Source organism: Mycosarcoma maydis, chromosome 2 (assembly GCF_000328475.2).
Source record: "Mycosarcoma maydis chromosome 2, whole genome shotgun sequence".
NCBI classification, from domain to species: Eukaryota; Fungi; Basidiomycota; class Ustilaginomycetes; order Ustilaginales; genus Mycosarcoma; species Mycosarcoma maydis.
The window spans coordinates 1,182,034-1,209,954 of record NC_026479.1 but is presented as its reverse complement, the minus strand read 5'-3'; the positions used below and the strand labels follow the sequence as shown (position 1 = coordinate 1,209,954).

General features: G+C 52.6%; 11 protein-coding genes and 1 non-coding gene across 12 annotated transcripts; 10 read left to right on the top strand and 2 right to left on the bottom strand.

The window, feature by feature from the left end:
* Positions 1–390: 390 nt before the first annotated feature.
* Positions 391–3,285, top strand: UMAG_01205 (cation-transporting ATPase; the record flags this gene model as incomplete). Its single annotated transcript, XM_011388840.1, has 1 exon — positions 391–3,285. One exon carries the CDS (start codon positions 391–393, stop codon positions 3,283–3,285), a length of 2,895 nt encoding a protein of 964 aa, XP_011387142.1.
* A 1,890-nt stretch (positions 3,286–5,175) lies between these two features.
* Positions 5,176–6,015, top strand: UMAG_01204 (uncharacterized protein; the record flags this gene model as incomplete). The annotated part of the gene is made up of 1 exon (XM_011388839.1): positions 5,176–6,015. The coding sequence occupies one exon, from the start codon at positions 5,176–5,178 to the stop codon at positions 6,013–6,015; it is 840 nt and encodes a 279-aa protein (XP_011387141.1).
* An 847-nt stretch (positions 6,016–6,862) lies between these two features.
* Positions 6,863–7,935, top strand: UMAG_11305 (uncharacterized protein; the record flags this gene model as incomplete). The annotated part of the gene is made up of 2 exons (XM_011389111.1): positions 6,863–7,033; positions 7,240–7,935. 2 exons carry the CDS (start codon positions 6,863–6,865, stop codon positions 7,933–7,935), a joined length of 867 nt encoding a protein of 288 aa, XP_011387413.1.
* Positions 7,936–8,578: 643 nt separating this feature from the next.
* Positions 8,579–9,104, top strand: UMAG_01202 (uncharacterized protein; the record flags this gene model as incomplete). Its single annotated transcript, XM_011388838.1, has 2 exons — positions 8,579–8,760; positions 8,915–9,104. 2 exons carry the CDS (start codon positions 8,579–8,581, stop codon positions 9,102–9,104), a joined length of 372 nt encoding a protein of 123 aa, XP_011387140.1.
* Positions 9,105–10,619: 1,515 nt separating this feature from the next.
* UMAG_01201 (uncharacterized protein) lies at positions 10,620–11,762 on the top strand (the record flags this gene model as incomplete). The annotated part of the gene is made up of 1 exon (XM_011388837.1): positions 10,620–11,762. One exon carries the CDS (start codon positions 10,620–10,622, stop codon positions 11,760–11,762), a length of 1,143 nt encoding a protein of 380 aa, XP_011387139.1.
* A 918-nt stretch (positions 11,763–12,680) lies between these two features.
* On the top strand, positions 12,681–14,897 carry UMAG_01200 (uncharacterized protein; the record flags this gene model as incomplete). The annotated part of the gene is made up of 1 exon (XM_011388836.1): positions 12,681–14,897. One exon carries the CDS (start codon positions 12,681–12,683, stop codon positions 14,895–14,897), a length of 2,217 nt encoding a protein of 738 aa, XP_011387138.1.
* Positions 14,898–15,026: 129 nt separating this feature from the next.
* Positions 15,027–16,762, bottom strand: UMAG_11304 (uncharacterized protein; the record flags this gene model as incomplete). Its single annotated transcript, XM_011389110.1, has 2 exons — positions 15,027–15,179; positions 15,272–16,762. 2 exons carry the CDS (start codon positions 16,760–16,762, stop codon positions 15,027–15,029), a joined length of 1,644 nt encoding a protein of 547 aa, XP_011387412.1.
* A 428-nt stretch (positions 16,763–17,190) lies between these two features.
* On the top strand, positions 17,191–18,036 carry UMAG_01198 (uncharacterized protein; the record flags this gene model as incomplete). The annotated part of the gene is made up of 1 exon (XM_011388835.1): positions 17,191–18,036. One exon carries the CDS (start codon positions 17,191–17,193, stop codon positions 18,034–18,036), a length of 846 nt encoding a protein of 281 aa, XP_011387137.1.
* Positions 18,037–18,114: 78 nt separating this feature from the next.
* UMAG_01197 (uncharacterized protein) lies at positions 18,115–19,605 on the bottom strand (the record flags this gene model as incomplete). The annotated part of the gene is made up of 1 exon (XM_011388834.1): positions 18,115–19,605. One exon carries the CDS (start codon positions 19,603–19,605, stop codon positions 18,115–18,117), a length of 1,491 nt encoding a protein of 496 aa, XP_011387136.1.
* A 958-nt stretch (positions 19,606–20,563) lies between these two features.
* Positions 20,564–23,923, top strand: UMAG_01196 (uncharacterized protein; the record flags this gene model as incomplete). The annotated part of the gene is made up of 1 exon (XM_011388833.1): positions 20,564–23,923. One exon carries the CDS (start codon positions 20,564–20,566, stop codon positions 23,921–23,923), a length of 3,360 nt encoding a protein of 1,119 aa, XP_011387135.1.
* A 576-nt stretch (positions 23,924–24,499) lies between these two features.
* On the top strand, positions 24,500–26,482 carry UMAG_01195 (uncharacterized protein; the record flags this gene model as incomplete). The annotated part of the gene is made up of 1 exon (XM_011388832.1): positions 24,500–26,482. The coding sequence occupies one exon, from the start codon at positions 24,500–24,502 to the stop codon at positions 26,480–26,482; it is 1,983 nt and encodes a 660-aa protein (XP_011387134.1).
* Positions 26,483–27,030: 548 nt separating this feature from the next.
* Positions 27,031–27,127, top strand: UMAG_16018. Its single transcript has 2 exons — positions 27,031–27,066; positions 27,092–27,127. It is a non-coding gene; the product is annotated as a tRNA-Pro (tRNA).
* The last annotated feature ends 794 nt before the right edge of the window (positions 27,128–27,921 follow it).

Genomic DNA, 27,921 nt, shown 5'->3' with positions numbered 1-27,921 from the left:
ACCACCCGCAAAACCTTGATCTCTGTGCGATAGGCCATTTTGCGTGCTGTTCAATCTCTTTCTCGTAGTCACAATAATTCGAGAAAGAGGCTTCCGTCTAAATGCTCCTGCGTTGCGAGATACAGCGAGCTTCATTGCCAAGCCAGCCAATGTGCCGCTCCCCCTTACACTGTCGGCCGCCAGATATGAAACGCGACTGCCCCTATCGTCGCATCCCCCACTTTGTCGCACTCCCACCTCCAAGCTCCGCTGCTGACTTACTTCCTTTGCTTCTACTTCCTCTCCTTCTATAAATTCTGCTCTTCGCATATCTCAGTATCATCCTTTTCGCGACCTTCTCCACGTTTCCCCCCTTTTTTCTCCATTCCACACCCACAGATATTGCCCATCATGTCTGACGTTGAGCATCAGCAAGAAAAGAAGGTCACCAAGCACCGAGACATTGACGAGGAGCACGCCAACAGCGGCCCCAAGCATGCTCTCGTTGACATGAGCACTATCGAGCTCAAGGCCGAGGACCTCTACGACAAGGCTAAGGTTGATATTGAGGCCATCGAGCTCGAGGATGTCTGGACCTTGCTCCAGTGTAACGAAGGCGGCCTTAGCGAGGAGGAGTGCTCCCGCCGCCGTGCAATCTTTGGTCCCAACAAGATTGAGACCGAGGAGCCCAACCCCATTCTTCAGTTCCTTTCCTTCATGTGGAACCCTCTATCTTGGGTCATGGAGGGTGCCGCCATTGTCGCCATCGCCCTCTCCAATGGCGAGGGCAAGGCCCCTGATTGGCCAGACTTTGTTGGTATCGTCCTGCTTCTGCTCATCAACTCGACCATCGGTTTCATCGAGGAGCGCAACGCCGGTAACGCCGTCAAGGCTCTCATGGACTCGCTCGCTCCCAAGGCCCGTTGCAAGCGTGACGGCAAGTGGATCGAGATTGAGTCTTCCGACCTCGTTCCCGGTGATGTGATTGCTTTCAAGATTGGCGACATTGTTCCTGGTGACTGCCGTCTTTTCGATGCCATCAACGTTTCGTGCGACCAGGCCTCGCTCACTGGTGAATCGCTCCCCGTGAACAAGAAGCTCGGTGACCAGTGCTTCTCTGGTTCCATCTGCAAGCAGGGTGAGGCCGAGGGTGTCGTCATCTCGACCGGCCCCAACACCTTCTTCGGTCGTGCCGCTACCCTCATTGGCTCCGACGACGACACCACTGGTCACTTGCAGCAGGTTCTTTCCCGCATCGGTCTCTTCTGCATGGTCACCATTGGTCTCTTCATTGTCCTTGAGATTCTCATTCTCTACGCTGGCTTCCGTTACAGGTACCGCCGTGGTATCGACAACATCCTTGTCCTTTTGATCGGTGGTATTCCCATTGCCATGCCCTGTGTGCTTTCTGTTACTCTCGCCGTCGGTGCTCAACAGCTCGCCAAGCACAAGGCCATCGTAACGCGTATCACTGCCATCGAGGAGCTCGCTGGTGTCGACATTCTTTGCTCCGACAAGACTGGTACTCTTACCACCAACAAGCTTACCATTGACACCGAGCTCGTCAAGCTCTACTCGGACTGGGCTAATGTCGAGGATGTCATCCGTCTCGCCGCCTACGCTTCCCGTACTGAGAACCAGGACGCCATTGACGCCACCATTGTTGGCACCCTGAAGGACCCTGCTGAGGCTCGCAACGGTATCAAGCTGCTCGACTTCAAGCCCTTCAACCCCGTCGACAAGCGTACCGAGATCACCTACCTCGAAGAGGCTACCGGCAAGATGAAGCGTGTTACCAAGGGTATGACTTCAATCATCATCGACCTCTGCAAGCGCAACAAGACCGAGGCCCAGGAGAACGCTCTCGAGGCCGACGTCGAGGAGTTTGCCAACCGTGGTCTTCGTGGTCTCGCTGTTGCTTTCGAGGAGGTCCCTTCTGGTGAGGTTGAGGCTGAGGGCAACGGATTCGAGCTTCTTGGTCTTCTTGCTATCTTCGATCCTCCCCGTCACGACACCAAGGAGACTCTTGACAACGCCCAGGCTCTCGGTGTGCGCGTCAAGATGGTCACTGGTGACCAGCTTGCCATCGCCAAGGAAACCGGTCGTCGTCTTGGTCTCGGCGACCGCATGTTCAACTCCAAGGTTCTCGTCGAGGGTGTCCTCCCCGCTGGAAGCCCTTACAAGTCGCTTGACGAGATGATTCTTGATGTTGATGGTTTCGCCGGTGTCTTCCCCGAGCACAAGTACGAGATTGTCAAGCGTCTCCAGGGTCTTGGCCACTTGACTGCTATGACTGGTGACGGTGCCAACGATGCTCCCGCTCTTGCCCGTGCCAACGTCGGTGTTGCCGTTGAGGGTGCTACCGATGCTGCTCGTGGTGCCGCCGACATTGTACTTACCGAGCCCGGTCTGTCCACCATTGTCGAGGCTATCCGTCAGTCGCGCATCATTTTCGGTCGTATGAAAAACTACGCTGCCTACGCTGCTGCCATCACCATCCGTGTTGTTGTCGGTTTCGCTCTTCTTGCCTTCATTTGGAAGAGTGATTTCCCCCCTTTCATGGTTCTTATCATTGCTTTCCTCAACGACGGTTCCATCATGACGCTCTCACTCGACACTGTCAAGCCCGCTCTCGAGCCCCAGCACTGGGACCTTACCGAACTGTTCTTCTGCGGTTCGCTCTACGGTCTCTACCAGGTTGCCTCGACTCTGGCGCTCTACGCCGTGATTTACGAGACTACCTTCTTCGAGGACAAGTTCGGTGTCACGCCCCTGCACGGAAACCCCAACGACCCTCGTCTGCACATGATCATGTACCTCCAGGTTGCCATTCTCGCCCAGGCCCTCATCTTTGTCACCCGTTCTCACGGCTTTTCGTGGATGGAGCGCCCCTCGTTCGCTCTCATGGGTGCCTTCTGCCTTGCTCAGCTCATTTCGTCGATCATTGCCGCTTACGGTGACTGGGGCTTCACCAACGTGCACTCGATCGAGGGTGGCTGGATCGGAATCGTCTGGGTGTGGAACATCGTCTGGTACTTCCCCATGGATCTTGTCAAGTTCTTCGCCAAGTTCCTGCTCCGCAACATCCGCAGCAAGAAGACCCCGGCGGCTGCACACGAGAGCTTGAGCCGCACCACGTCGCGTGCCGACAGCATGTACTCGAACCGTACTTCGTTCCTCAAGCGTGCCCAGCGCAAGGCTGGCTTTGGCGGCGAGAAGAAGGTTCACATGTCGAACACCGAGCTGCAGCGTCTCGGAAGCATCCAGGCCCAGGAGGCCTCGCGTCGCCTGTCCAGGACCCAGTAAACATCTGCCTCTTATCTTGCTCTCTTAGCAATCTTCTTGCCCAGCTCATCTCAATCTGCGTTTGAATGAATCTTGCGTTTCTCATAACGAATTGTTCGATGTAGCGGGTGTAGATGATGCTTTCTTCAGGGTCCAGCTGCTTGTCTGGGCTCGGATGAGTTAACTTTGGACTCACAACTTGCTCTCGCAATCTCTACACCCATAGACACTGCATTCCATTATTCACGATCCCACCCTTGTCCTTCTCTATTCGCATCATATACAGCAGTATCTCGCCTCTCTACTTGACTATCAGTTTTTGCTATTGTATCGATCTAAACAGAATTTGGTCTGGTATGTCGGTTGGTGATGCATCACTGCAAGTGAGTCTACGGGTGGAGGCCAGCAGTAAGAAGAGTACAGGCGATCAGGGAGGTTGGTGAACGTTGTAGAATTGTTGAGACAAAGCATGCTTTACAGCAACGGCGTGCATGAAGGTGACAGCTATTTCTAAGTTGCTTGAGATCTTGGGCATGGAGGCGTAACCTCGGCGTACAGGCGGTTGCGATGAGGCTAATTGGGGCAGGTGTCTGAGTTGTCTTTGGTTTCTGTATGCCTCAGTGGTGGCGAGCCATCTGCCAAGAGCAACAAGGTCAGCGGCGCAAAGGAGATGTTGTGCTGGCAAGCACGAAGCGTGAAGAGGATCTGAACACGGCAACACGAGCCATGAAAAGTTGGCACTTTTGTAAGGCCGAGACTCATCGCTTGAGTGAGTATTCGTGATTCTGATTTTTTATTCACGATTTTTTCTTTTCGCGAGCTGTCGACGAGTGCCAGCGCACTTTGTCAAGTCGGCAACCGTGCTGATGGTATGCACGCCTGCTCGCGTGGCTCGGCGAGCTTGAAGTGACTCGCGACAGTCGTGAGTACCGTTGACGGTTTGCACTAACATAGGTGCAAAGTGTATGTGGTGGTTCATGCTTGGTCTTTGTACACGATGTTGCCCACGTCGAATCAAGCCACATGTGTGGTCGGGTGCACGGTGGTGCAAGCGAGTCTTAGAGGTTGAATGTGAACGCAGGTGTCAACGAGAACTCTTGACATGGCACATTCGTGATTTAGTGATTCAGGTCCAAGTCCCGCTGGGATCAAGATGCAACGTGCAAAGTAACCGGAGGCAAGCCGATTTCGTCAACACCTAAGCGACGCAGTGGAGTCGAACTCTGACTCCGCCAGCGATCTGCATCAGGATGGAGTTTGACCTTGTCGTTGTGATTCTCGCGCTCTGTCGTTTGGACTAATCGAAAAAACGCCGGGACCGTCTGTTGACAGAGGGGCGGCAAGGCATGAATTTGGTCTTGCTAAACCGAACCATCAGCCTGTTCTACCTTCTGGGGACAGGCAAGGCAGGGTGACTAGAGCTCATCTCGGCGAAACGAGGGATGCACAGGTTCAAGTAGAATTGTTGTCATGGTGTGAGCGGGAATTCGACAACGGGCGGCAGCGATGGGAATGTGCATGTGGAGCGGGCGCTCAAGTGAGAGCTGCAACGACATTTGTGTGCTGGCGAATTCGAGGCGCACCAAGGGAACCCAAACGAGCTTGTATTCCAGCATCAGTAGCCTGCCGAGCTAAAGGAGGGAAAGAGCGAGGTTGACCACAGATCTTGCTTACCTCGGAGACTATGGCACCGCTTGATCTCCACTGCAGAAGAAACAATATATATCCTGTCGAGTGCTTGACGAGACCAAGATCACCAGCTTTATACGCTCGATTACATGCCCGCTGGAACCAGTCTTCCTCTACGTCGCCGTCGCATCACTTTTCTTGAATCCACTCGACGATATCATCGTCCAGCACAATTAACCTAGACATTCCTGCTCGCTGTCATCGGAGGCACTCACTCGAGCCATGAAAGTCACATCTGTGATCGCTGTCATTGTCGGCACTTTTGCCGCCCTTGCGTCAGTCTCTTGCGCCTCTCAGCCTGTCATCGAGCGAAACAGCATTGCAAGCGACCAGAATGACGAATTGCAACCCAGAGATACTTCGAGCTGTAAAGCCTCAGCAAGAATCAGAAATCACCAGCACCGCATAAAGAGCAAGAAGAAGGACACTGCCAAGAAAGTCGTCGTCAAACCAAACACAAAGTCTCATCGCAAGACGAGTTCAAAATGGCCCACCAGAACTCGGAAGCCTGCATTCCAAACCCCCAAGATCGTTGCTCACACTTCGCAGTCCAGGACTGTGAGCTCAACTAGGTCGTCGGCAGAATCTGCCTCGACAGGAACCGCCGACTCGAATCTGTCCAATTTCGAGACCACCATGCTCGAGATCCATAATATGGATCGAGCCAAACACTCAGCGTCGCCGCTCACGTGGGACACGACTCTGGCTTCGGCTGCTGCCAAATGGGCATCAGACTGCAAATGGGGACACACGCCCAACAACGCATATGGCCAGAATATTGCTGCGGGCACAGCGAGTGGTTTCGGCGCCAAAGATGCCACCGACTTGTGGTATGATGAAAACTCTCAGTATGATTTCACCAAGGCACAGTATAGCGCTGCCACGGGACATTTCACGCAGATGGTTTGGAAAGGCTCGAACAAGCTTGGTTGCGCGATTCAAAAGTGCTCCTCAGAGCAGATTGGGTTAGGTGGATCCGGAACGGCGCAGTATGTCGTGTGCAACTATGACCCACCTGGAAACTATATCGGAAAGTTCAAGGAGAACGTCTCGCCCAACTAGAGTTAGATGGAAGCAAGAGTGAAAGTGGGCCTAGAGATGCGATGCGGGTGCAGGACACTAGTAGCAGCCAATAAAAAGCACCAAGGCCCGCACTGGCACTGTGGGACTAGTGCTGCTCCGTTGAAAGTTAGGTATGAAGTCTGTCGCTGGTCGATACACAAAGGGAATCGTGAATAGCATACGTTGTCGTTGTCTTCTTTTAAAACAAATCCCGTCTGGTAACGTCGCATTTCCAAACGCAAGTGTACCGATCACGAATGCTCACCGTTTCGATTTGACTGAGGCTGCTTCGCAGAGTGACTCATTCGGTCGTGGGTACCGTCAAGTCGCGCATATAAGTGCGAGTTTAGCAGTCACAAGTGCGAGGCGAAACGGTTCTAGATTCTGGAGAAGTTTAGGTATCTACAAAAGTGGGGCCTGTTCTGTGCTTACATATGTGCGACTGGGTAGATGTCTTCCTGTTTTATATGCCTGTGTGTACGAACACCTATCTGAGTACTGGGGCAAGATCCACTAGTGATATGAGCTCAGTATAGTGTACTGTACTGTACTCTGTACCGTAATGCCGTGGATAGCGATCTGATGATTCTGTGCAGCAAAGGGAATTTACCTAGAGAGGTTTTGGTCCGCCAATATTTGACATTTTTGTGAGCCAAATTTCTCGAAAACACATTTTTGGCTTTTTGACTATCGCTCACAAGATACCGCTTTTGTGAGCCAACTATTTACGCGTGCACTTAGCGTCAGTGCACCAATGTAGTGTCAGAGAAGATGACGCAGCTAAAGATTGGCTTTAGAGAGCAAGACGAAGCGCTTGCCTCTGCAACACCATCAGCACCTTCCCGACATGTCGTCATTGCGAGACCTTTCCCTGCTCACAATACTTACACTTGCAGCTGCTGTCAGCTATGTACTTGACATGCGAGACGATAATCAACTACAGATCGAGCACTGCAGTTACGAAGATCTAGAAGACATGTCTGACCTTCATTTCAAGGAAAACTTCTGCTTGAGCGCAGTGAGTTTGATCAGATCCATGCCGCACTCAAGCTTCCTGAAATCATCAGGACGGAGATCCAAGATGCAGAGGACAGTCGGACAGCATTGCTGATGCTACTTGGTTACCTACGGGGCAGGTCGCTTCGAGACTTAGGGTCTCAATTTGGATGGTCAAAATCACGTATCAGCAGGATCCGATCCCAAGTCACTGCACTGCTGCTTCAGAAGTGGGGCCACCTTCTTGATGTGCGCACCTGTGGAAACCTGCTGTCAAGGCAACGTCTCCAGAGATATGCTCAACAGGTACGCAGTCACTGCAATGTTGATCTGATTTGGGGCTTTGTGGATGGTACTCTCCGTCCAGTTGCTCGGCCAAGTAGAGGACAGGAAGCAGTCTACAATGACCGGAAACACTTTCACGCTCTCAAGTATCAGATCATCAGCACACCAGACGGCTTGCTCTTTGCCCAGGGACCATGGGACGGCAGCCAGGATGATAGTTCAGTCTGGAAAATGTCGGGCATTGCAGACTGGCTACAAGCATCTTCATTTTCCAATGACGGCAAGAAACTTTATCTGTTTGGGGACAGAGGGTATCATCTCGATCATCACCTCATCATCCCTTACAAAGGGGACGACATAAGCTCGGAAGAAACATTATTCAATCTCATCATGAGCAAGTATCGCATCACAGTGGAGTGGGCCATTGGCTCTGTTGTAGCTCTGTTTCCTCGGCTGAGCAACAGACAGCAGCAGAAATTCCTCTTGACCCACATTGCAAACGACTATCTTATTGCTGTCATCTTGCGCAATGCATTGTCGTGCTTGAAGGGGAATACAACATCACGATACTTTGGACTTGATCCACCATCGCTTGACATGTACTTTACCGAAAGGGTTCCCGACTCTCACTCTGCATGAGCATACGTAGGACCATATCAATCTTTGAACTAATACCACTGACCTCCTGATTGATTCCAGTCACCTCCGTTTGCAGCTGGCTGACCTGACTCCTGATTGCAGCCACTTCTTGATCCGATGACTGAGAAGTACCATGGTTCTGTTGGCTCCCATGGACAAGCGCAGCTGTATGAAGATCAATCAGTCTGTTCATGCCTTTGACAAGGGTGTCACTGATCAGTTGTTGATGGCCTGCTGGAAATTGCACTTGAAGAAAGTTTGAATTGATGGTGATGGTCAAGGAGCAAGATTGACGTTGACAAAAAAAGCGATTTTTAACTTTTTTTGGATCCAAAACCTCAAAATCCAATTTCGCCCGTGAGCTAAATTTTGACTTTGGCTTTTCGTCGGATCGTGTCTGACCAAAACCTCTTAAACAACTTGATACGTTACCTAACTCTTATCTCTTCTCCATATATTTATCTTTCTCATCGTCGCTGGACTAGCCATCGCCCAGCGCTCGAATTTACCCACAATGACTGCTTCCCACACCCGCTTACAAAAACAGCAACCCCAGGCTCTTACCGCAGGCTTTGGATAAAGCTTCCACACGTTTCTACTTTAGAATATGATACTTCGGATCTTGGGGCCCCTAGTCTTTACAATGGCCGTCGCGGGGGTGCTGTGCTCTGCTGCACCGAACCCCACAGGGGCTACCATCGCATGGAGGAAGGTCTCAGCGGGCCCTACGACGCCTCCTCAAGGAACACCTGCGTGGGATAGGCTAGCTTCCCAAGGTGCTCTGGTGGCCGATGGGTATGATGGATACGGCTCAGTGGTGGAGCAGTACGTCAGTTTCAAAAAATATATCGACACGCGTGTTTCGCGAGCCGACCTGGCTGAGCACCATAATGCGCTGACAGGACGTAACTTGTTGATGGAACGCGATTCGTGTTCCTTATGTGTCTGCGAACAAGGGGATAGCTGCTATTGCTCACAGACCCAAGGAGGCTCAGCCTGTTATCATGACAGCCGAGCATCGTGGGACTATACTTTACACCAACGGAGTTTTCAGTAACTCAAGGAACTGTGTCACGTTCTGGAAATCAACCCGCTGCAATGGAGCACGTGGGAGCTTCAATCCGACGTGTAATTTTAGCTACCAGCAAGGGTGCGACATTCACATCTAAGCTTCGTTCGGCGTGTTTAACGGATGCCACCAGCAGTATGTACAGTGTGACAACTTGTAGAAGTTGTTGATAGGAGAGTTGACCGCCAGGGTACAACAGGACACAGAACTGGTACATTTCGCGCATGTTAACCAACAGACCCACAAGTAGGGGCGCCAGTATAAATAAGAGAATTTGCTTCCTGAGGCGATCCTGGGTCTGTGCTGCAGGTTTGGGTGCACAAAATTGCTTTTACACTGCAAGCCAACGAGCGAGCGAGCGAGAGAAAGAGAGCTGAGTTTTCACACGCAGCGTCAGTTCACAGATCTTGAAAGGGGCTGAAGGTGGGCGTTTTGTCAACCGAAGACGGACCAGGCTAGGCGGAGGCGGAGACGGAGCTTGGGTTGAGCGTCGTGCACAATCACGAATGCATGTTTACGGCGACACAGCGTCCAGTCGAACACGCAGGTTGAGCTCGGGCCTTGAGAGGAATAGACAAGTTTTGTCAAGCCAAGAAGCTTGTCTGGCTTCGACAGGGAATCATACAGGTAGTAGAAGGCGGCAGCGCAGCGTAAAATAGGAGACAAGCCATGGCGGAGAAGATATATAGAGACGCCATGCTAGACCAACAGTCATGAATGGTAATACCAGAATCAATCACGAATCACAAATCTCGCTCTGCAGCATCGACGCACTCACCGCTCGACGTTCGTGATTGTCCACCGAATCATCGCCGGGCACATACGTTTAAAAGCCGCGGCGCGCTACCGGATATCGCGCACTTTCGTGTTTTATCTCGCCGGCGGAAAGAATCACGAATCACGAATTCACGATTGAGCGGGGTGAACTGGAAAAGCAGAGGGTCCGGCTCAGAAGGATTTTGCGTATTAGGGCGAGGCAAGGTCTGCGGTGTGCAGTCACAAGTCGCGTGAGTTCAGAGACATGAAAAGCATTCATGCTGCTCCCACACATGGTCTAGTCAGCCGACGACGAATCGATTCAGTCCCACCACCATCACATCTGCTTGCACAGCGCTCGCGAATGGAACATCCGCTCGTGCCGCCGTCGTCATCTCTGCAACAGCAGCAGGAACATCAACAGCAACAACAACAACCAAATGTAAACAGGAAGGTTGTTTCGGGAAAAGACACTTTGCTCTCCTCAAGACCTTATACCCCACTGCGACCGCTGCGACCGCACGGTGACGAGACTCGGGCTCAACTACTGTGGAGCCGAGGACGTTCATTCTCTTCAAACTTTCGCCGACTGTTCCATCACCTTGGCTCAAACCACTCCGTGAGGCACAAAAGCGCTCCGCCACTATTTGAACCTGGCACCGGCTCGGACTTTGGTATCACCAGCGGCAGTTCATCTACTAGATTTGCTTCACAAAAGAGTTACTCTCCTACACCATCGACTTCGCAAGCTTCTGAGCTTTGGTCGCTTTCGCTCACAGGCTCGGTAGCATCTTCAACTTCGTCGCTGCTCTTCCCCCTGCATCCGGACTTTGAGCTCGAGCTCGAGATCGCATTGGAGATGGCGCCGCACGAATTGGGTTCGGCTTGGAGCCACGATTCTTACAACGCGATGCAGTATCTACGAGCGCGAACACCTTATCCGCCCACGATGACTGAAACTGCATTCGACTATCACCAACAGGGCGATGGCAAATCCAAAGGCGTGGATCGCTGGCAATCGGCTTTAGAGATCGGCTGTGGACCAGGCCAAATGTCAGTTCACCTCGCCACACGCTTCGCCAGAGTGTACGGCCAGGATCCTTCACCAAACATGCTCAAGCTGGCCAATACGGTCAAGCACATGTCGGCTCAAGAGTTAGCCGAGGTGCACCTGCCTCGCGTTCAAGATCCGACTCGGATCGAGTATTTGCAGGCTCGTGGCGAGGATCCCGTACTGCCTCTGGGAGAAAAGGTGGACCTGATCATGATGGCAGCTTGCATTCATTGGATGGACTGGGAGACACCCGAGGCCAACTGGACCAAATGGGCGTCGGTGCTCAAGCCAGGAGGGACGCTGGTCGTCACGGGCGGTCGACCGGTCATCGGTCCCTACACGGGTGAAAAGGGGGATCAGCTCCGTCCACTCCGAGACTGGCTGCTAGATTTCCCTCTGAATTATCCCGAGATCAATGAGTTCTATGGCACTACCAAGGTCGTCCGAGAATTACGCAGCGGTGGTCTGTATCGCAAGCTTCCCATGCCCTGGCATCACAATCCCGAACTCGAGGCACTGTGGGATCGCGATTCGTACTGCTGGATCCCGATTGACGACTGTACCGTTTTGGGCGAGCAAGCGACTTCTTCGCAGTTGTCCAAAGTCGATGATCCTGAACAGTTCACATGCATGATCAACAACCTACCTGAGTGGCTCCGTCCCAGCGTTCGTCGAGCTGCCAAGTGCGACAACTCGCATGGAGATCTGGTCATCACGTTGACCACACCACGAAAAATGGCAGATTGGTTGCGATCCACGTCGGGCTACCTCAAGTTCATGCAGGACCATCCTGAACAGCGCAAGTTGAGCCTTCAGGATCGAGACTTTGCCGCGGTAGAGTTGCAAAAGATATGCGACTCGATCGGTATCGACTTTGATGCCGAGATCGAGTGTCATCATTCGGGCGCTCTCCTTGCCATCCGACGAACTGCCAAAGACTATCCATAAGCTCTGGCAATCTTGAATGTGTCACTGCTTTGTGAGCTAGTTTTTCAGTGTGTCCTCCTCATCCATTTCGCACTCTCATGTCGTGGTTCAATCGCACCTCATCATCTTTGTTCATTTGCATTAACACTGCCTCATCTGTCTCACGTTTCGCATTACCTCATCTGTCTCACGTTTCGCATTAATACCATCGCATTCGTATCCTATCTTGCCGTCCTACCGGGATGGAGCGGCGTATGAATCGCAATCATGAATGGGAGAAGAAACGCGCAGAGAAGGTCAACGTGAAGGATGCAAAAATCGTCAATCACGAACCACAAATCACAAATATCAACGCGACTCACGAGCTGTCTAACACTCGATGCTCCGTCATGCGTTGCTCCGTGGCTTGGCTTGTTTGTCACTCACGACCTTCTTTTTCTTTTTTTTTTTTTTTAATAAGACGTGAGAAGGTTTGATGGCCGTCGCGATTTCGTGTTTGGTTGCAGCAGACGTTGCAGCGCGTGGAGGCTGACTGCAACTACAAACGAGCATACGAGCATACGAGCATACGAGCATTCAGCATTCCAGCGACTGTTCCTTTGATTCCTGCCATCAATTGACATCAATCGAGCTCGTATGTGCTCATTAAAGCACAGTATCGCTAACAGCAGCATTCCCGAATCAAACGAACCTTTTCCGACACGGATTTTGTCACATTTGGGCGAAGAGTCAACGCAGAGAGCTCAGACCTCTGTTCCGGTCAAACCGGCAGCTCGACTTTGATCAGACTCTTCCATCACGCACCCGAACAGTGACAGAAGAGCGACGATCCACAATGCATCTTCAGCTCAGATCAGGCTCAACCAATTGAAGAGGCACACTCCCTGCTGATCAGCCGGTCGGCTCTCACGCAGCCACAGCGCAACCCTCTTACCAAAAATGGCTTCGGCGACACTGTCCGCCACCAACCAGCGAGATGAAGCGCAGTCGACACTCTTGGCCATAGGATCTGCCTGTCAAGTCTACGACAGCAAAACAGGTGAATCGTACCCGGCCACTGTCCTCTCACGCCGATCGGGCAGCTCATCCACCCCTCCATCCGCTGGCGCCGATACCGATAACGTTCAATACTACATTCATCGACATGATCAGGACAAACGTATGGACGGATGGGTAGACTGCTCGTCCATTCGGCCTTTATCAAAGCTATCCAGCTTGGACGTCAAGCTCACTTCGGCTCCTACCAAAGGCGTCAATGGCAATGCAATCCCACATTCCCTCGAAAAGGGAAAGAGGAAAGCGGAGCACGATCTCATAAACCAAGGCAGCGATGCAAGTCGCACTCCATCCGTCAGCCGACAGGCTTCTCCAGCGCCTGCCGATCGATCCTCGAATCATCGTGGTAGGCACAAGACCACCGCGTCTTCGCCTTCCGACACTCCAGCGCTGCGAAACATCGATCGTGTCTTGTATGGCAGCTACGATATCAAGACTTGGTATTACAGTCCCTACCCACTTGATCACGATGACGATGGTCCGGAAAACTCAACGGCTCATTCGGCGTCCGCGGCTCTGTCAAACAACAGGCGAAACCAATCGCCCTCAACTCTGCGTGCCGGAGCGAGTGCTTCTAAACGTGCAGTACGCGGGGATAGCACGAGTGGGCTGGGAGGTGCGTTAGCCACGTCAGCTCGCGACGCACCCGCCATCAAATCTCTAGCAGCTTCCACCACAATTGACACTGTTACATCAAGTGGTCGACAGTCACCCGCCTCACCCTCCGTCAGCAGCGGCACGATTCGAGGCAAGAAAGATCATTTAATCCCCACCAAAATGCTTTGGATCTGCGACGGGTGCTTCAAATACATCAAGACTTACAGCGGCTTTGCTGCACATCGCAAGTTCTGCAGCAACACCCATCCTCCTGGTCGAAAAGTTTATCAACGCGGTGCACACATCATCTGGGAAGTCGATGGCGCAGCCCAGAAGCTCTATTGCCAAAATCTATCGCTCTTCGGTAAACTCTTTATTGATCACAAGACCATCTATTTCGACGTCGAATCTTTCGTCTTTTACATTCTGACAGATGCCGCCAATGCTACGTTTGATCATCCGCTTGGATTCTTTTCCAAAGAAAAAGTTTCGTATGATGATTACAACTTGGCTTGCATCGTCACTTTCCCTCCGTTTCAGAGGAAGAGCTTCGGGACGTTGATGATCGAATTTTCGTACTACCTTTCGGCGGGTCAGGGGATGTTGGGTACGCCAGAAAGACCTTTATCCGATCTAGGCTTGAAGGGATATCTGTCGTTTTGGACGGCGGTGCTGCTCAGAGCCCTTATTGGGTGCTTTGATGGTCCATTCCAAGTTCGGACTGGCAACAGCGGTGAAGGGAGACAGCGGAGGGCTTCTTCTCCTACCAAGCCGCTAGACCGTGCGAGCGCCGATCAGCACAAGCGAGACAAGATGCAAGATGCTCTGCGACGATGGTATATCCTCACACAACGATGCAAGCTGCTAGGAGTAACGATTGAATCGATCTCGCACCAGGCTGCATGCGCAGAATTGCAACAGCTGGTAGCAGAAGCCGATGCCTCAGACAATTCAGCAAACTCTGCGGCTGGACTGCACAAGCGAAAGCAAAGACTCAAAGGGTGGGCAGGAAGTGCACCGACTCGATCGTCGCATCGCAGTCAGAACGGTGCTGTTACTGCAGCTCTCGTGGACGCTGAAAATGCAGCGGGCCGTCGGTCCTCGAGAGTTGCAACCGATGGCTCAGCCGCACATGAGAGCCACGAGATGCCTATCCATCCAGCATTGGATCTGTCAAAGATGGATGACGATGCGGCTTGTACCATGGTAGTCTCTGTGGAAAACTTGTCGAGACTCACGCATCTACGTGCGGATGACATTGTGCTCGCCTTGCACGAGTCTGGGCTTGTTGATCCGGCCAGGACGCCGTACTTGCACACGACGGATCAGGTTGTAGTGCAACACAGCGGTGAAGCAGCCGCCGTTGTGGATCAACCGACCCAATCCAATGGCAACAATACGAGCAACTTGACACTTCTGCTAACGCGAGAGATGCTGCGCAAAGCAGTCGCACGACTCAACATCCGTCCGGCCGTACTGGACGAATCGTATGCTCTCATTTGAGCCAACAGCACAGACTCTGTCGCAAAGCACACAACCTATTACATCAATCGCATCTTGGTTTCTCTTCCTGCCCGACTTCACGACGCTTGAAATCAAGAATGTGAAGATGCGATGATTAGGACAAGCATCTTACCTGGTCTTGGAAGAACCGCGTCTTTCGAGCCTGGCCAAACTATCGGCAGCCTTCTGTTTAGCAACACCGAACGTGGCGCCTCCGAGCTTGTCTGCAAGCGCATAGGCTTTTTGAAAGTACAGTCTTGCTTGACATTTGTCGCCAGCCATCTGTTGTTCGTCAAAATTTGTACGACGGTTATCAGCGTTGGTTTCCTTTCCAGAACGAAAGAGCGCGGAGAATGAAAAGCAGTACAACTTACATCGTTCAAAACGCCCAGGTTATACAGCAAGGTGAGCTTGACACCCAAACATTCGGTGCGCACCTCTTGCGTCCTCTCATCTGAGCTCTGCACCACCTGCACTTTGTCGGCCTTCGCCGAAGCAGAGGGAGAAGACTCGAATCCTGCCAACTGAACAGTCTTGTCGGTCACTTCGAGACCTTTTATTGCCCAACTCGTAGCGTCCTTGATGTTGGAACCTGATAGCAATTGTGAGAGGTTATTCATCACCAGGCCAGCTTTGCATCTCTCGCTTGCGGTGGGCGGAGCAATGGTAGGGTTCGTAGGTGGCACAAGGATGGAGAGCGTTTGGAGGTAGAGCGGTACTGCATATTCAGGGAGGTTTTTGGACGCATAGAATGTGCCGAGGGACTCGATGGAAGAGAGCAGGTCGAGTTTCGTCACCCATGCCGGAAGATCCAGGTCTGCTAGCGAGATCGAGGTGGGTGGTGTGAGGTTGGTCAGCGAGGTGGGAATAACCTGCTCCGAGCTGCTCGTAGTGGCGTTCGAATCAAGCGATGGAGATGAAGCAGCAGCGAGGGCGGAGGCATGAACTTCGGCAGGCAACACTAGTCGGAAGAGTTCTTCTACGCTCCAGACCAACCACTTTTCTGCAGGATCTTGTGAATCGGCTGTTCCCGTTAGCCTGAATCTATGCTTCTTTCCGCCCTGGTCTTGTTCGCCCGACTGATCAGCTTTCATCTTGTCCAGCAGTCCGAGTCTTACTTCAGGCAGCTGCCCCAACATTCCAAGCTTCTGAGCAATCTGTACAGCCCTCATTCTGTCCCTGTCACTCCTCTTGACTTCCCCCTTCTGCTCGGAAACACTCGCGTATTTGCCTCGTTCCATCACTTCCTCCCAAACATCTTCCAATACCACATAGCTCTCTTCAACCATTCCTTCTCCCTCCAGCAGCGCGGCCAGAGCGATAGCGATACCGGAAATCTTCAGCATGGCTTCTCCAGCTTCTCCCTTCGCGGAACCTTGGCGAGTGGGAGTAGGCTCGTTGAGTTCAGCTTTGATGCTGCGAGCAGTAGCCAGGGCTTTGCGAAAGTACGATTCGGCTCGACGGGCGTCCCCTCTATTGCGGGCTTTAAGCGCTGCACGAAGATCATCGCGGATGACGACGGGCCAGGCGGAGAAGGAGGTGTAGTATTCGTACAGCCCATAGCCGGTAACGGCGACGGCAAGAGTGATGAGCGATGTGAAGAGTGTACCGACCCGAACAACGCCTGGACCGGTGATAGAGGGTTGTGGGCGGAATCCAGATGTTTCAACATTGCCAACGCTGGTGCTGGCAGAAACGGTGGGCTTGGAAGAGGAAGAGGTTTGCGAGGTAAGACGGGTCGAAGACAGCTTTCGGTGAACGATGGCGGGCAGCGCTCGTGCAGCAAAACGCTGATGGCGGGAGGGTAATGCCGATCGAGCGATGTTGCGGCTCGTACCCGCGACTGTTCTGAGCGATGAGACCATCTTGTGTAGGTTGTTACCTGCTCATTGGATTTAATCGTACAAAAGGAAGTGAGTGGCGTTCAGCAAGACCTTCTGGCTGACTAAAGGTTGCATTCTGCAGTTGGCGAATTCACGATTGATCATGTCAAAGCATTTTCTTCCCGCAATTCTCCACTTTCAAGGTCAAAATCGACGGATTCCGGAAAAGATCGCCGATCGCACACAAGCCCCGACAGTCACGATTGCCGTACCTCGGGTCGTGCGGAAGAGAAGCAGAAGGGTTCTTCCAAATAAATATGAATTTGGTTGCAAGGTGAGATTTAGGAAACAGAAACGAGTGGGCCGAGCATCCGACATCTCGGTGCGCTTGACTTCGTTCCGGGAGGTCCCTCTGTTGCAGCTTGACATCTTTCCACCAACGTATCCGTCCTGGCAATCACCAAGCCATCATGTCTAGAAATTCTGTGACGCAAGAATCACTTTCATCGGCCATAGAGTCGCTCCTCGCTTCTCTTCCTTCCGATCTCACCGCGCTTGCGCCTATCCAGCCCGCACCCAAAATCCCCACCACCGAAGCCGAAGTTTTGGCTTTGATTGACCACACAATCCTCGCACCCAATACGACGCTCAACCAAATTGCTGCTGTCTGCAAGGAAGCCAAGCACTACGGCACTGCCACCGTCTGCGTCAATTCATCCATGATCCCCTACGTATCTTCCCACCTTTCTGGCACGTCTGTACAACCCATCTCGGTCATCGGCTTCCCCTTCGGATCGTCCAACACCCCCTCCAAGGTCCTAGAATCCCGCATCGCATGCCAAGAAGGAGCACGTGAAATCGACATGGTCAACAACATCGGTCTTGTCCGATCTCAGAAATACCTCGAAGTGTACAACGACATTCTCGCAGTTGCCAATGAATGCCACGCGAACAATGCCAAGCTCAAAGTCATCTTGGAAACCTCGATGCTGGCCAAAGAAGAGATTGTAGCTGCTAGTTATCTGGCCTGTTTGGCTGGAGCAGACTTCGTCAAGACCAGCACAGGGTACGGTGGTGGAGGTGCAACCAAGGAGGATGTAAGGCTGATGTACGAGGTGGCAAAGAGGGAAGATCTCGGATGGGATGGCAAGCACAAGGAGGTCAAGGCAAGTGGTGGCATCAGGAGTTTAGAGACGGTTCAATTGATGGTCAGTAATGGTGCTACCAGGGTCGGCGCGAGTGGTACAACGGCCATCGTTCAGCAGATCAGGAGTGGCGCTGCTGCTGCACCTGCTGCACCAGGGTCCAACTACTAGTATTGACTTTGTCTCCATCATTTTTATGACTAGAAAAGCTTTTCACCGGATTGTTTTGTATTGAGCGCGGTGATGCTATTACAGTTTGGACGACAGCGACTGAGGTGCTGACAGTGTTGAGCGACCATTGACTACGTTGCCTATTCGTTGCCCTTGAGCCTCCTCGGTCCACATCCGAACGCATTCGATGAGCCGATCTATATCTTCTGCTGTGTTGTCAGCATGAACACAGATCCTTACTCTATCTTCGCCTTTGGGTACCGTTGGGTAGCAGATGGGCCTAGCCAATAAACCATTTGCTCTCAGATGTGCCGCCAGCTCTCGAGCGTCGGCTGTGAGCAGTGGGATGATGGGCGAAGGCTGTTGCATGGACCAGCTGACAAAGTCATGATTGTGCTCCTCTCCCTGGTCCGGCTTCTGCTTGGGCTGTGTTTCAAGTTGAGTTTCGGGCCGGAGATGGGGCGGCAAAGCAATGCTTCTTGTTGCATCCGATAGTTGCGCTCGGATCACAGCTTCGAACCCATCAACGAGCCTTCGGGAGTTTGCAAATGTTCTGCAAGCCGCACGTTGCGCAGTGCCGTCCTTGATCGAATTGAACGAAGCGAGAATCGAGGTGAGCTGTGGGTAGCCTAGCGCGGTACTGAAGATGAATGGTCTTGCATAATTGATGAGATAATGTCTTGCCACTTTGCTGCACAACACAATGGCCCCAGAAGCACCCCATGCTTTACCAAACGTCATCAAACGAGCAGCGATCCTTCTGTCTGCTTGCAAGCCAAGAGCGTTGATCAGACCCCTTCCACGCACACCATACAGCGCTGTCGAATGTGCTTCGTCCACAATAGCGCAAATACGCTTGTCATCGACATATCTCGACATGGCGTCCAACAGTGATTGTAGAGGGCACACATCGCCGTCCATCGAATAAACACTCTCCACCGCCAACCAGATATTTCTAGCACCTGAAGCGTTGCTGTTAGTTGCTGCTGTCAGTGTACCATCTTGTATCAATCTCTCAAGTATCTCTTCCAAGTGTTCAACCGAATTATGCCGGAAAGGAATTCGAAGATGGGTGGAGACACGTGACCTTCGTAGTCCATCGTGTACAGAAGCGTGTACAAGTTCGTCGTAGATCACCACGTCTCTGGGTTGAGGTAGCGTACTTAGTAGCGAAACGTTGGCTTCATAGCCCGAGTTGAACAGTAAGCCGGCGGAGGAAGATGCAAAGTGCTCGGTGAGCTCGAGTTCGGTCGCTTCGTGAATGGAAGAGTTACCGTCAAGCAGTCGGGAACCTGCACTCCCAAGTTGAGAGGAGAGCGAAGGGTTGGAAGTGACCATGGAGGCAAAGTCGGCACGAACACGCGAAGAAGTCGCGAGGCTGAGATAGTCGTTGCTTGAGAAGTCGACGAGCGGTCTTTTAGAGGAAGCCAAATCGAACGATGAGGATGAGGATGAGGATGAGGAAGAGAATGAGGATGAGGATGTAGCGGTGGGGTAGACTGTGAGTTGTCTCAGGGTGCCGTTAGCAGCGCGTCTGTCGAGTGCCGATTGAAGCTCATCGTCGAGCATTGTTGTTTCCAGGTCGTCTCTATCTACTGTCTGTGAGAGGAGGTAGTGGTAAGTAGAAGAGCTTAAGAATTGGGGATACAGACTTTCAAGAGTGAAGCTCTTGTGGTCGTGAGTGAGTCAGAGCTGGTCACGGGTTCGTGCTCCAGCTTGTTGGGCTGTCCCGCCTCATGGGATTATTATCTGCGAAGAAATCTAAGCAGATCAAAACGTGAATAATAGCCGGCAAATCTGAAAATCACGAATATCACGAAATCACGAATGTGGATCAATCACGAATCGTGAATCGGATATCCAGTCACGAGTCTCCCGCGCCGGTGCATTGTCCACAACTGTTCGATCTTTGTAGTACACATATATTAAATTATCAGACGATTCGTCGTCCGTAATTCGTGATTCACTATTTCGCGTCTCGTGTCTTGTGTTCAGGCACGTTGCTCGGGATGGGGCGAAACGGAAAGCCAGGGGAGACGAGCTAGTGAAGCGCAAATCATGAATCACGAATCGTGAATGAAGTTGCCGAGCTGTTGCTTGTACAATGTGCGTCACTACGGCTGTGTATTGAGTTCAAATCACGAATCAACCCCCTCCACACCTCTCACGTCTTCCTGTTTTGTGGTTGCGCTTCAGTCATCTTCTGTTGGGGTGCAGGGTCACGTCACAGTTGCGACTGATGACTGCCAGTCGAGAGACTCAGGGACACGATACAATTGTCGAAGCTACTCACCGACTCCCACCCCGCTTCTCTAATTCAATATCCGTTGCCTAACCACCACCATCTTAAAGCTCATCGTTGTTTCAAGTCAGTTGGCGCTATCAGAGAGACGTCGAGTGGCTAAACCTATCGGCATCACTACCTCCGTCGACGGCTATCATCGCTGCCCGGCAGCAGCTGGCACCTGGCAGCTGGGAGGCATCGCGCACGCCAATTTATCACCTGGGGCTTCTTGTTGTCGCTACAATGAGCTTGACAACAACATACGATCCAGCTTTTGCCTCGGCAGGCACCTCGCTCGCTCCTGTGCAAGATGGCGACGGCGATGCTATCATCTCGGGAAAGGCCGCAAGGGCGAGCATACCGAATCTCGCAGATCCCAACCACCCAGCAGCGTTGACCCCACTGCGCGCTCATTATCTCAAAAAGACGCTCATTCGCCTGCAGATGGAACGAGAGGTTGCTCAGCTAAGCACCAAAGATGCCCTCTCCACCTTCGGCCCACCTTTCCGAGCCTCGCCTGAGGCTCGACGGACGGATCTGCCCTTGCTACGCTTCATGTTCCAACACTTTGTCCTCACCTTTCCCTTTCTCAGATCAGCCCCACCCAACTTCTTCGCAGACAAAGTGCAGGTTTTCTTTGACAAATTCCTCGAGCGGAATATCAGCAGCACCGAAGACAGAGACGAGTCGACAAAGCGACGAAGACTCACCACCAAACTCGAAAAGTACTTTGTGCTTCTCATTGGCTCTGCTATCAAGGTCAAAGGTATTGGCGAGGATGTTGTTCGCATCTCTGAGCACGATCGCGTCAGGATGGACGCTGTTGAACTGCGTCGCAAGGCTGCACTAGGTAGGGCCGCCGGCGCATCTCCAAGAGGCGAAGAAGATGCGGGCTCGTCGTCTGGCTTCGATATCAATGTCGTTTCCGTTCGCAACGTGATCACAAAGGGCAGGCTTCGCAGTCGTGCGCACGAAGAGTTTATCATCCGCACACGCCGAGGCTACGGACAACCGGACATCTACGTCTCTCGTCGTTACGGCGACTTTGAGAGGCTCGCAGACTCTCTCAAAGTCGAATATCCAGACGAGGGCATCCGTCCACCACCGCCGAAGGATCGAAGCAACACAGATGTGGCTGATCCGTATCGAAGGGAACCTGCCAGCTCATCCCAACCTGCCACTCCGCTTCCTGATGGAAGTGATGCGGCTTGTTCACGAGCATCGACAGAGTCCAACAGCTCTCAGACGCGCATTCCGATACCTACTGGCCCACTCGCCAGAGAAAAGAATCGTCTCACCCTGCGAGCGTATCTGCGCTCTCTCCTTGCAAGTCCCTCTGTAGCTGAAAGCGCTTTGCTTATGGACTTTCTCACGGCAGAGCCTACAACACTCAGCCGAGCTGAGGAGGAAGACGCTGCCATTCGGGAAGGTCTCGATCATGTCCGTGAAGAGGAACACAAACGCTTCTCGGACGAAGCTGCCAAGCGCGCTCAGGAGCTGCAACGGCATCTCAAGGACTTCAAACAGGACTTGGTCCAGCATGATGGTCTCACGCGCATTTTTGCTACCGTCAAGTCGACCCCTCGCATTGAAGACCTTCCGGAAAAGTACAAGGCACTGCTCAAGTGGGCGCGCATCAGTCTTGCTTCCACCATCTTTCACATCTTCATGGGCAGCGACAACTCTTCCGAGATCTTTTCGCAGATGAAGCGTATGCACGGTATGATGCCCTACTTTATGCTGCGTGGCATTCTTCGCATCTCCAATCCCATGGCCATGGTGCGAGGCGTACTCGACATCTTTCTCGCGCAGCCCTTTGGTCAACGCAGTCTTCTCCAGCGCATGTTCTCCAGCAGCCTCCAAGATGAGGTGCGCGAGCTCGATGAAGTGTGCGCCGCCATCTCTGCCAAGGTCGACGATCCTGTCATTTGCGAAAAGGTGCGTCAGTTTGTATATGCGCCTGCCGAGATTCAAGCCCTGTACCGCAAGGTTGCCGAAGACGAGCGTTTGGATCTGCTCACTGCTATCCTCCGCTCGCCCGAGGCACCTGCGCTCGGCCGGCCGCAAATCCATCGAGTCGTCAAGGCGAGCCAAGCGTACGAAGTTTACAAGGAGTATCGTAGAGGCCTCAAAAACCCAGATTTGGAAGACGAGGGTCCGCAGGACGACGATGCCTGGTTGTATGAAGACTTGCATGTGCTCATCAAGATGTTGACGCGTAAGCGTGACAAAGAGCAAATGATCTCGCTCATCTTTGAAGGCGTCACTGCTGAGCTGCTCAAGGACATGGTCACCATCTTTTACTCGCCGCTCGCCCAGGTATACAAGCTCGCCAATATCGCCGACAGCTTGTCAGATCTTCAAGCCTTTATCACAGATCTCATCAAGACAGTTGAAGCCAACGAAGAGCTCAGCTACACTGACCCGACACGCACTGTTCAAGTGTTTGTTGATCTGGTGGAGAGACATGAGGGCCGCTTCTACAACTTCGTCCATCAGGTGCACTCCAAGGGTTCGGGCCTGTTTGATGGGCTCATGCAGTGGATCGAGCTGTTCATCAACTTTGTCCGCGGCAACGAGCGGTCAGCAGAGGCGGTCTCACTGCAGACATCTAGCGAATCTGATCAAGCAGTAGGCAAGCTCGGAGGCATCGGGGAGGTCGATCTCGAGATCTGCTTGCCTGCAGGAGGTGAAGAGCGGAGAAAGGCGCTCGACGAGATCGACTCGCTGGTGTTATATGCGTATCGACTCAAATTTTTGCGTGAACTCAAGCTGCGTCGCAAGCTAGCAGATCGCGAAGTTGCCGGTGTTGCAGGCAAGCTGATGGGGGCAGACAAGAAACGCAGGCCTGATGGGCTGACGGAGGAAGACGACTCGGCTTTTGTCGGTGCCATGGTCGAGAATCTGGGCGTTGGCGACATATTTACCGGAGAGGTAGCAGACGCCGAGGCAGAAGAAGACGAGTTGGAGACTTCGGACGAAGAGAATTCGGACGACGAGTTCGGCGGGCATAGCAGGGAAGATACAAGCAGTAGACATCGAATGCGCACCTCCTCCATGAGCGAAAGCGAAGTGTCTGCAGAGGACATTGACGAACAAGTGCGATGGAGACCTACACCGTCTCGCCAGGCAACGCTGACACCTGGCAGCCTGAAGCAGCTGGACAAAGACCTTCCGTCGTTGCCTCAGGAGGCCTTAACCCACGCCGCCGGCACGGAAAAGAGCCGCAAGCGTCGCAAGATCCCAGCCCCCAAAGCACCCGAGCTAAAGGTGCTACCCGAGATGCTGCCTCTGTTTGTCGAGATGGTGCGACCTCTACTACGACCCGCAAGGACTGCTAGTGCTTCCAGTTACCGATCTGCGAGCTACGATCCTTATACCCCTTTGCAGCAGCAGCGTCCGGGTCAAGCAATCGCACCTCAACTACCGCCGTTGGCAACAACAGACGAAGGGCTGGCGAACAATATGCAGGATCTGGATCTGACTTCGACGTTGTCTCCTACGTCATATGTCTCTTCGCCATTTGCCCCTGGCGTCGCAGACGGCGGCTCAAGTCGACAGGATTCGCGAACCGATCGGCTCCCCGGCGAGTATCACTGGTGATGATTCATGGCGGAGAGGCAATGTATCTGTGTTGTCCAAGCTCGCTTGACCCCGACGTTCACTTTGCTACTGCAGAAGGTATCTGATTGGGTGCGAACAGATTCGGCAGTCCTTCAAAGCAAGCATTTGTGATTGTGGTACACGGTCACGACCACGTGCCAGAAACAGATGAGTGTTAGGTCTGAAAAGGGAATACCTTCTAAGGCGGGCGTGGGCACGGATCGGGGTTGGTCACGGTCGTGTGTCGTGGGTAACACGAATTGATCGTGAATTTCCATATATCACGATGGCGTGCTTAGTGATTCGTTGCTGCAGACCGGGAGGGGTTTTTTTTTCTTTCGGTCAGGCTGTGCCTCGTACGTAGGGAGCGAAATCGGGAATTTTTGAGATATTCTCGATGACTATTTGCCATGCAAGTATGGACACATTCGTGATTCTTCTCCAACAGATGATGAACAACCAGTGAGCAAGAACATCTCCTGGACTGTGAACCCTTCTACCTTGTCCTCTCTGCATCATCATCCACCAACTGCTTGTCTCTGCATCGCTTGGTGCTCTAGAAAGCAGATCGTCAACATGCACGCGATGCTCAATTCGACTCTCGCCGCAACTGCAAGAGTGTCTCGCTCTCGGTTCGGCAGTGTCAGCCAGGCTGTTCGGTCTCTAGCTACCGTTTCGGGCTCACCTGTTCGGCATGGCGCCTCTGGCTCGAGCAACCACAAGGTGGCCGTCATCGGTGGTGGATCTGCTGGTATGTTGGTCAGCCATCAGCTCCTTCGATCCGGTGCTTTTGCTCAAGACGACATTGCCGTCGTCGACCCTTCCGAATGGCACCACTACCAGCCAGGCTGGACGCTTGTTGGCGGCGGTCTCAAGGACAAACGCGACCTTCGACGACCTCTCGCATCGCTTCTCGACCCCAAGCTCAAGCACTACGCTTCCGCCGTCGACACGTTTGCCCCCGAACAGAATCAGATCACCTTGGCCAACGGCAACAAGATTGCCTACGACCAGCTCGTGGTGGTACCTGGTCTCAGCATCAATTACGATGCCATAAAAGGCTTACCCGAGGCGCTTGCCGATCCTTCTTCGCTCGTCTCTACCATCTACGGCTACGACACGTGCGACAAGGTGTTTGACACCATCGCCAAGCTCAAATCTGGCAAAGCCATCTTCACCCAACCTGCCGGCGTGATCAAATGTGCCGGTGCACCCCAGAAAGCCATGTGGTTGGCATTGGACCACTGGAAAAAGGGAGGCTTATACAACCCTGCTGATCCCGCCAATTCGCCCATCTCGATCGACTTTGCCACTGGTATGCCCGTCATGTTTGGCGTGCCCAAATACAGCGAGCGACTCAACGAGCTTCGTCAGCAGCGCGGTGTTGAGGGTCTCTTCCAGCATGACCTCGTAGCGATTGAGGGCAACACAGCCGTCTTTGCTCGTCCCGATGGCGCCGAGCAGGTGCGCAAGCAGTTCGACCTGCTTCATGTGACGCCTAAGATGGGACCTCTGACTGTGATCAAGAACAGCGCGCTGGCTGATGGAGCTGGATTCGTTGATGTCGACCAGGAGACTACGCGACACAAGCGCTTCGATAATGTATGGAGTATCGGGGACGCCTCTTCTCTGCCTACTTCAAAGACTGCGGCGGCTATCACGGCGGAAGCGCCTGTGTTGGTGCGCAACCTCGGCCAGGCAATTCAAGGAAAGCATCCTGACGCGGCGTACGATGGGTACACATCGTGTCCTTTGCTTACCGAGTACGGAAAGGTGATGCTGGCCGAGTTCAAGTATGGTGGTATCCCAAAAGAGACATTTGGCAGCTTGTTCGGCATCGATCAGGGTGTTCCGAGGACGGCATTTTACCATTTGAAAAAGGATTTCTTCCCGTGGATTTACTACAACTCGTACGTCAAGGGTACGTGGGCCGGTCCCAAGGGGTGGTCGTTTGCCTCAGCGCCCCTCAGCTCTGAGGCTGTCGCTGGCAAGCGCGCATTCTCCACTTCAAGGACCGTACCACAGCAAGCACCTGGATCCAGGAGAGGATTTGCAACGTCAAGCGTGGGTCTGCGCAACACACCAGCTCGACGACCTCGCGACCCACTCGACGCATCACCGGACGCCATCCGACACACTCTGCCGAGCGGTGAGACGTTCATCGTCCGTCCACCGCCTTCGTCCGCCCCTGCGCGATCGACAGTGTACCAACCTCAGCCTCTGCTGCACGCTCAGCCCGCTTCCGACTCTTCGTCGCTCCCGCCCGCTCTGCGACCTCGATCGCGTTTTGCGGCACGACGCGAAACCACCGAAGTTGCCGTCACACCTGATCAGATCGCCGAGATCCAACGTCTTCGTCGCCAAGATCCCATCACCTACACCAAATCCAAGCTGGCAAAGCAGTTCAACTGCAGCCCACTCTTCATCTCGATCATTGCGCCATTGCCTAAAGCGGTCAAGCAGGTCAAGAAGCAACAGGATGACCTGAAGAAACAGTCGTGGGGTTTGAACAAGCGCGTCGCTAGGGCTGAGCGCGAGGAGCGTCGCTTGCTGTGGTAGATGCGTGTACAACCTTTCATTGCTCACGAATCAGACTTCACCGTCGCTTGTTGTAATGTACTTTCATTTTGCAATTGACAAGACGAACGCATTACCGTTTTGCATGTATTGTGAATAGGTCGAGCTCGTACCTACCTCGGACTGTGTAATAGGAAGCGCTTGGAAGGAGAGTACATCAACTGCTAACGGTCCTGGTCGAGCTCTAAATACCCACCTAGGTTTACAAAGAAAACACACCAACTTGACCTCCACGCTCCTGCAGCAGGAGGCGTGCCCATACGATTTCGTGATTTACTGCATCCGCCTACTCAACTGCCAAACGCTGTGATTCGAGTACTCACTTTATTTATGCTGTTCCAAGAAGACTATGGAACGGCGTAGATTGACTGATGATGAGACGATGGTCACTCGATACCATTCATGTCTTCTCATCATCTGGAGCCAGCATATGCACAATGCATACATGGAAGAACACAGTCTCAGAGTGTTCAGATCGCAGAAAACTGATAAGCTATATAGATACACTACAATTTGTCACTAACATGAAAGGCCGCTTGGCGTAGTGGTATCGCGCTTGCTTTGGGTTATCTGGCTTCAGATGTGTACGAATGCAAGAGGTCACGAGTTCGATCCTCGTAGCGGCCCAGCCTCCAACTTTTTTCCTTACCTCTTTTTTGGCAGTGAATTATAAATCCCGATGTGCGGAACGACAAGGGGATTGATTCCTCTCAACAAAGTTTGAATAAAATCGATCTGAAAATGGACGAGTAAATCGTGATTTAAAGCGTTCTTTGAGATGGTGGTGCGGGGACAGCAACGACAGTCACGAGTAGCGAAAAAAGAAGTCAGAAACCCTTTATGTGGTTTCAGTAGTGTACAGTAGTGTACAGTACAGTACAGTACTGTAAGTAAGTTAACTTACAATCCATCTCTTGCTTTGGTTTGTGTCTTCTGGAGAAGACGACCCGATCGCGACCGACCTGGTTGGTTGGGAAAAGAAAACACGACATTATGTAGTAACCAGGATGGTCTTCTTTTTCAGACTAGCGGTTGCAAAGCAGTTGGCAAAGGGAGATGGTACTCCCGCCACCAAAACAGGTAACATGTTTGTGAACCGAGAGTAGCAACAGTCAACATCGGTAATAATTTGAGCTACAAGCCTTACGGATCAGACCGGCACAGTTGTAGATTGATGCGTGCAGGTTCGGGTTTTGTTGTTGCACAAGATGCGCTGATGCGGAAGCAGGGCTCTGTTGCATGCAGAGTCTACAACAGACCGTGATCTGATCTGATAAGAGAGCACAAGTTAGCATGCATGTGTCGGGCGAGTCGAACTTGCAGCTGCTGTTCAGCAGAATATAACGCAAGCACGCAAGCACGCAAGCCTTGACCACGACTCTGTGATTTGTGTTGGTGTGTGGTCCACTCGTGACTAGGGT